Here is a 7,685-nt window from a genome sequence, read left to right as displayed (position 1 = left end):
TGTAAATGGAAAACTGCACTCAGTGGAAAGCAGCAGACACGTCAGACCTGAGCGCTACAGTCCTCACAGAAGGGAAGAAAACTTGTTTTGTCTGATGCAACTGAGAGGGATCCAATAAAAAGATATAAAACCTTTCTCATTCAAAGTGGCTAGCTAGGAAAGCTCCGTGCAAAACACCTCTTTGCAGTCACAGAAATATCCCCAATTAATTACTTTTTGATGACTCCTAGACCAAATATGTTAAATAGTGACATGAAATGACAAAATTTTCAACCTTGTCTTTCAGGTGTGGTTTTGCAGGAGAAACGGGACCAAGATGCATTATTCCTAGTGAAATAAAGAAACCTGATGTCGCAAAGGTAAACTGTTTTACCTGAACTGTTTTTTACCTTTACAGTGTTTGGTATGTTATGGCAGAGAAGGAATTTGCAGGTACATTTTCTGTCCATCAGAAGCTATTTTTCATTGTCTTATAACCGCTGCTATTGAAAGATTGTAACTATATACAAGTAAGTGTGATACCAATGCTGATGTTACTTGGTGCTCATCACCCATGCAGCTTATTTCTGAGGCATTTATTGAGAAGTTTGTTTTGTTTTGTTTTGTTTTTTCTTTTAGTAGAGGGTGGCAGCTTTGGAAAGCTAATGTTGAGATGAATTACCAGTATAAAAAATTAACCTTAATAAACTCTGGAATGTAGTTACAGAGTGAGTTTATGAAATGCATTGTTAACGCCATAGAGCACTCAGGTAAGAGTGAGGGTTTCGTTGTATATGTCAGATTATTTATGTTCAGGTATAATATATTATTGTGTATATATATATAAAATATATATATTTCTTTATGTCTAATCACTGCCTAGTATTTAAGCTGACTTGGGGATATTTTTACTTTACAGCCTATCAAAGTTGTTCAGTATAATATTAATACAGAAGAGCTATATTCGTATCTGAAGGAATTTATCCATATGCTGTATTTCAGGTAAGAGATACTTGAGTGTTAGTTCTTGAAGCCTTCTGTGGCTTTTTTCCGAGTACATCAGGAGGTTTTACACATGGGACTAGAGGCTGCTCTCTAGCAGAGTAAGAAAACAGAAACTTGATTTCACAGGTGGCTGCCTGGCTGTGTTCTTGCAGGGGAAGTAAAGTGGTGCTGAGATTCAGGTTGTATTACAAAGACTTGGTGTCCTGCAGCATCAGTTGCTCTCTAAAAATCAAAAATTAATGACAAAACAAGGGGAAATGGGTTTAAGCTGAAAGAGGGGAGGTTTAGATTAGATGTTAGGAAGAAGCTCTTCACTGTGAGGGTGGTCAGACAGTGTCCCAGGTTGCCCAAGGAAGTTGTAGATGCCCCCTCCCTGGAAGTGTTGAAGGCCAGGCTGGATGAGGCTTTGAGCAACCTGGTCTAGTGGAAGGTGTCCCTGCTGCTGGCAGGGGGGTTGGAACTGGATGATCTTTAAGGTCCCTTCCAACCCAAACCATTCTGTGATTCTATGAAAAGTATTTGATAAGTTGCCTTTTACTGATGGCTTTTACCCAAGGACTTGATAGGGGAAAGTCATTACCTGAGGAGTTGTGCTGATTTTGGTAGGGCTGCAGCTCATCTTGCATGGGTGCAGAACTCTCTCTACATAACAGTGGTTTGGAAGGAGGAATCTTAACCTATGGAATATTTTTACCTCAGTAATACATCTTTTTATTGTATGTTTAGTACAATTAGTGAATAATGAAGTTGGACTTAGTTTTTTTCTTTTTACTTCCAATCCTTATTTTTACACAGTAAAAATCATCACTTGACGCAGGGAAACAAGGTTGGATGTGGCTCCAGGTTGGATGAGGCTTTGAGCAACCTGGTCTAGTGGAAGGTGTCCCTGCTGATGGCAGGGGGGTTGGAACTGGATGAGCTTTAAGGCCCCTTCCAACCCAAACCATTCTGTGATTCTATGAAATAATTTCTGTCCCTCAGATCTTCTGCTGTGGGTTGTTGTTTTTTTTCCTGTTCTTGATATTTGCTTTGTAATTGAGATCAGGACAATTCCATCCTCTTCCACTGAAATCAAAACATCTATATTGTCATTCTTCCTTTTTTAAGGACACGCTGCATGACACTGGACAAACCAATAATGGCTATTATGCAAACCTATTTTTACATTTCTTTATATTGATTTAGAAACGTGTAACAGATATTCAGAAGTACAACCTGCTGTTACATGGTTCTGTAACTTGGTTTTCTAGAAATTAGGGAAAAAGACTTTGGGATCTGCTCTAGAAAATACTATCTAAATGCAAATTTTTAGGATTTTTGAGGAGAAGGGAATATGAAAATAAGGTAGGTCTCATAAAACTTACCAGATTTGTTTTACACATCTTGCCTTCTTTAGACATCTGTTGGTGAATCCCAGAGATCGCCGTGTTGTGATCATAGAATCCGTCTTGTGCCCCTCACACTTCAGAGATACGCTCACAAGAGTCCTTTTCAAGCATTTTGAGGTACGTGTTTTACGTAACTGCTGTATGTGCTGGTAGAAATTTCACTTACAGTCACTACCAGATGTGGACAAAGGGATGAGAATAAGGCTGAAAGAATGAGAAGCAGAAAGAAGCTGCAGAAAAGCTGATGGTCGTCTAGGAAAGTAGGAGATTGGACTGAAGGCCATTTCTGTTCCATTCTGACTCTTCGTGAGGCCACAAAGCAGGAGCTGTTAACAAGAATCCAAAAGGTTTCTCTGGCTTGTACAAAAACACAGCTCCCATCACACTGTGCCAGACAAATCCAATAATCCCCATTCTGCCTGAAGCCAGAATTTATATTTAAACACTTGTTAGTGCTCTGTCAACAAATCTCACGACTTCTACCAGAGTCAATATCTTTGCCTAGCAGGTGATCTAACCTCTGGCTGTGCTCATTTAGGTAGGACCTTACCTGAAATGTATCATCTTCTCTGCTTGATCAGTCTTTTTTGAAGAAAAGTCTCACCCTAGTTCTTGGTTAGTTCTAAGGGAACATGTTTTGGAAGGTGAATGCTTACTTCTTCAGTTCAGGCAGAGCAAAGGTTAAGGTTCTTCTGTAAAAAGTTCTGAAATTAGTTTGTCTGCAGTACTTCTTTGCTGTGCTTCCACAATGCAGTTTACCAACTAATCTTAAAAATCTGCATAATTTCTTCCCACTATTGATAGATTTTTCTGATGACTTGAAATCACTGAAAGATTTGAGTGATTTGTTTTGTTTTGGGTTTTTTTTTTTCCTAATCCCCTTGAAGGATAAAAAAATATGTCTCAGTTAAAGCACTCCCATGCAAAACTGGTTGTTGAAAATGACTTGTGACTTGGAAAGTTCATATTTTGAGAGACTTCATAGCTTGTCACAAAGCCCATTGATACTGACATGAAGTTAATTCTCTCAGGCTGATATTTCCACTTGGTACAAAGAATGAGAGTGGCATATTAATACCGAGTCAAGGTTGTAGCTTGTGTCTCTGGTCTAAATATCAGCCATGTTGCCCTTGAATGCAGGATTTATTGAAATTGCTCATTTAATTCACGCTTCAAGATTTTCCATTAAAGGAATTGTTGCTATCTAGGAAACTTGATTTACAGAATTCTGGGGGAAGGAAGTAATTCCCGTGTAATTATGACTTGAGTTTCCACATTGCTTTGGGAAGTGTTTTAAATAGCCTCTTCTGTGAGTTTGTGTGCAACAGTACATTATCATAAAGCACACTGTCATGGGTTTTCTGGTGCCTTTGTTCACATCTTCAAGTCTTTATACAGCATTTCAAGTAGCTCTGTTTCAGTTTCTTCAATTTCTCTTCAATGACAATGACAGTAAGAAACCTGATCTGTGACTTAAGATGAGTTCTAAAGTTGACACTTGCTTTTCTTACAAGCCCATTCCAAGATTCATTATTACCAAAGTCACTGGTATGTACCACAAATAAGGTGAACACAGAATTTAGAATCCTGTTGTATTTTGTTCATTACTACACTACTTTAAAAACTAAATTAAAAATTGATATTTCAAGATAAAGTTGTTTGGGGTTTGCTTTTAATACGACATTCAAGGAAAGCATCAGTGCTTGGAGTGGTTTGTTTCTTCCCCCCCCCCTTTTGTCAATTGTCCTTTTGGTTTCCATGTAGGTTCCTTCTGTTTTGTTTGCTCCAAGTCATCTAATGTCTCTGCTGACACTTGGGATCAATTCTGCCATGGTGCTGGACTGTGGATATGCAGAAAGCTTGGTGCTGCCCGTATCCTTTAATAATAGACAAACAACATTTTCAGCAATAAGGCTGTTGTGACAAGAAGATGTTTTTATAGACTTCAAGTGCACTAAAAAGTAATAGGAACAGATCAGCCAGTCTGGCTTTTGGCTATAAGATATCAGGACTTGGGGGATCTCTTCACAGCTGAAATGCTAAATCTGTGATCCCTCCAAACTTTGGAAAGGTGGTTCATAACTTCAGCCTTGACATACTAGGAATTAATTTTGGAGAAAAACAGTTATAAAGTGTTTTCAAGAGCTAATGCGAGAGAATATTGAGGGGGGGGGAAAAGCATTTAGTTCCAGCAGACTGAAAACTCATAATAAAAAAAGAGAATTTCCTGATTTCCACATAGATATATGAGGGGATTCCGATTCTGAGCTGCTGGGGCTCTCTTCCTTTGGGAGGAAAAGCAATCCACAAGTAAGTTCACAGTTATACATCCCACGTTACCCAGGATTTATTTGTGAAAGTTCATCTTTGACTAATGACCAGATTCCTGTTGAACATGACTTAAATCATAACTGTTGCTGCAACAGCATCTGATTTTAAGAGTTGCCACTGTTTGGCTTTTGTTGATGTAGTAAAAGCTGTGGAAATCAGATCCACTTCAGTTTCTATTTAGAAGAATGTAACTGAAGGGAATAAATACTGTCCCTTAAGCATAATCTAGAGAATCAGCACGAGTTAATTGCTGTCTTTAACTAACTTCATGTGCAATGTTTTTAGGGAGCTGGAATATCAGCTGCTGGAGCAGTGCACAGTTGATACAGGCTTAGCCAAAGGACAAAGCCTTCCATCTGTGATGGGTAAGGTCTGTTTGCTGTGGCATATGTGCTGTGAGCTTGCACTGGGGAAAGTGGATTAATACTAACAGTGAAGAAAATTAGTATCCACCACATCTTACATGATCTACTTTCATGCTTGCTTTCTCCATATTTAACAAGTACCCTATTTTTATGGTAAGCCACTCGTAACAGTAGGTTTGAATGAAGGCTGAGCTAAAACTTCTGTAGTAATTTTTCAGTCTGTTTTGAGAGATGGCAAACTTTTTATTTCTGTCCTTAATATTCTTTCTTCCTTATATATCTTTAAAAGCTGCTGTCAAAGTGAAACTTTAATATACTAATTGTAATTCAGACTTAGTTTCATTCTTAAGTTCTCTTTCTGCTTAGAAGCTTTTGCTCTAAGTTATTTATTTTTATTTCAGGCTCAGTTCCAGAAGACATAGTAGAGGATATAAAAGGTAAAACTTTCTGCTTCTTGAAACTCTAGTTTATTTAATTGTGCAGTAGAGTATGATAATAACAAGTGTGCAATACTTTAGGAATTTATTTTGTCTCCCCTGTTTATCATATTTCTTACCTACTGGAAAAACTTGTGTTGTTCTTCCTCTTTGAAAGCAAAACTAAAACCATGCTGAATTTCTCCTTCAAGTTTAGCTTTGGTGTTGTCAAGACACAGCTTTCCACTAGTATTAACCTATTGTAACACTAGTATTGCACTGTTGTGTATATGCTGTGATCAGCAGCTCAGGTTACCTGTGTGCTGCATTTTTTAACTACTGATATTTTGTTTGCTCTGTACGGATATGTACAGTGTGTCCTGTATGTGGGACTTAAAGTTAGGAGATGTAGTGTTCAAACCCTGTTATCATAGATGGGATTTGGCTGCAAATGCAGCATTGAAGCATTTTAACATCAGGACATAAGAATGTTTCCAGTTCATTTTGTTTATAAGTGAACTAGGAAGGCTCAGTTTGCCTTAAAGTCAATTTTGTGGAAAAAAAAATAAAGTATGTATAAAAGACATTTTGTTGTGTGAATCAGGTAGGCAAGATGAGTCAAGGACTACATTTACACCAGGAAAAATAGAGTCTGTCTTTGGGCAGAACTTGGATGAATTCCCATGTAATGTTCTATGCGCAACAGATATAAAAAATATATATATAATTGTAGGAAATAGCAACTAGTATATATCTCTTGGGCCAAATTAGGAAAAAATACATCAGTCAAATGCAAAATAGCTTAAATGCAGCTGGTACTTTGTCAAATGGAAGTTGCTTTTCTAATTCTAGGGCTTGACCACAATTTTCTGATCAGTTCTGGTTTTTATGCAGTCTTTATCAACAGATATAATGTACTAGGGCTGAAATGATGATTGCCTACGTGTTGAAGGATTGTTTCTTTGTGACAGCAGTCTCAGAGAATCACACAATGGTATGAGTTGGAAGGAACCTTAAAGATCATCTAGTTCCAACCCCTCTGCCATTTGTGAAGAAAATGCTAATTTGTGCCAGATACAAATAAATAAATATATAATAACACTAACAGCTGGGATACAAATTAAATTGTGCTCTGTCAGTGTTGCCTGGAGAAGAAAAAAAAACCAAACCTCTGGAATTATTAGGGTGCTAAAGAGTTGCACTAGGAAAAATATTGCATGATTACAGCTCATTTAGAACGTGAGTAATGTCTCATTTGAAGCTGTGGTGCCAGACCCACAATGGTGTGTTTGACAGCGGAATACAACCCCTGGCACCTTGTGGCTACAAAGGGTGTGATTGGTAATGTCCCTCTGTCTTTAAATCTTGTATCATTTGTCTGAGAAAGAAATCTAGCCTGTCCTAGCAGAGTTGTGGTGTCAGCTTCGTTTAATCTCATGGTCTAGGTGGCATCTGAACTCTGCTGAAGTGTAGAGACTGTTTTTCTTTGCATTTATTTGATAATGTCTTGGAACAGCAAGGGCCTGAAGTGTGTGTTCTTCTCTGAATTAAACAAAATTATTGTCTGTTTGGTGATGAAAGGATCCACCAAAGTCTCTCTTCTGCCCCTTCTTTTTCTTTTATGAAGTCCGCACTTGTTTTGTGAGTGATCTCCAACGTGGATTGAAAATCCAAGCAGCCAAGTTCAACATCGATGGCAGTGCTGAGGTGGGTGGAGAATGAAGCTCACTCCAGTCTTTTGAAGTGGATGGAGCCTTTTTGGCCTCTAAAATACTGCACATGTTTTTATTTCTAGCGTCCTTCACCACCTCCAGATGTGGACTATCCTTTAGATGGAGAAAAGATTCTCCATGTAGTTGGCCCCATCAGGTGAGAAATACCATCACTTGTTGTTTATCTTGAGGAGGATATATTTTCAACTCTCAAAGCTCATACATTTTTGTAAAATTGACTTTTAATGAAACACTTGCATGTGCTTTTTATGTCTCTAAGATTAAGGCTTTGTGCTGCGCACAGTGCAAGCCTGTAGTAAGAGGTATCTGCTTCCTCAGAGAGCTCATGGTTGAAGATGAGAGCAAACAGATTGGAGGGATCAGGGGGGAGAGAAATGGAGTGTTAATGCAGGATGATGAGGCAGGGTTAGTGAAGGGAACAGGGCACTGTCTCCACCCCGTTGGCACTGCCTGGTGCACTGTATGACA

The 7,685-nt window shown here is 38.4% G+C and overlaps 1 protein-coding gene across 1 annotated transcript in view; it reads left to right on the top strand.

Annotated features, from left to right (window-relative positions):
• Positions 1-286: 286 nt before the first annotated feature.
• The window catches only part of ACTR10 (actin related protein 10), a gene marked incomplete at its 5' end in the record, with an annotated part of 11,492 nt that continues 4,093 nt past the window's right edge, over positions 287-7,685 (top strand). The window contains 9 exons of the mRNA XM_010174967.2: positions 287-359; positions 899-981; positions 2,381-2,489; positions 4,137-4,244; positions 4,615-4,682; positions 4,989-5,068; positions 5,470-5,505; positions 7,112-7,191; positions 7,280-7,353. Coding sequence (XP_010173269.2) covers positions 287-359; positions 899-981; positions 2,381-2,489; positions 4,137-4,244; positions 4,615-4,682; positions 4,989-5,068; positions 5,470-5,505; positions 7,112-7,191; positions 7,280-7,353 — 711 coding nt within the window. The remainder of the gene's footprint in view (positions 360-898; positions 982-2,380; positions 2,490-4,136; positions 4,245-4,614; positions 4,683-4,988; positions 5,069-5,469; positions 5,506-7,111; positions 7,192-7,279; positions 7,354-7,685) is intronic.

Source organism: Antrostomus carolinensis, unplaced genomic scaffold (genome assembly GCF_000700745.2).
Source record: "Antrostomus carolinensis isolate BGI_N321 unplaced genomic scaffold, ASM70074v2 scaffold22009, whole genome shotgun sequence".
NCBI classification, from domain to species: Eukaryota; Metazoa; Chordata; class Aves; order Caprimulgiformes; family Caprimulgidae; genus Antrostomus; species Antrostomus carolinensis.
Note: the sequence above shows the minus strand (reverse complement) of the source record. Positions and strands in the feature narration are given on the sequence as shown.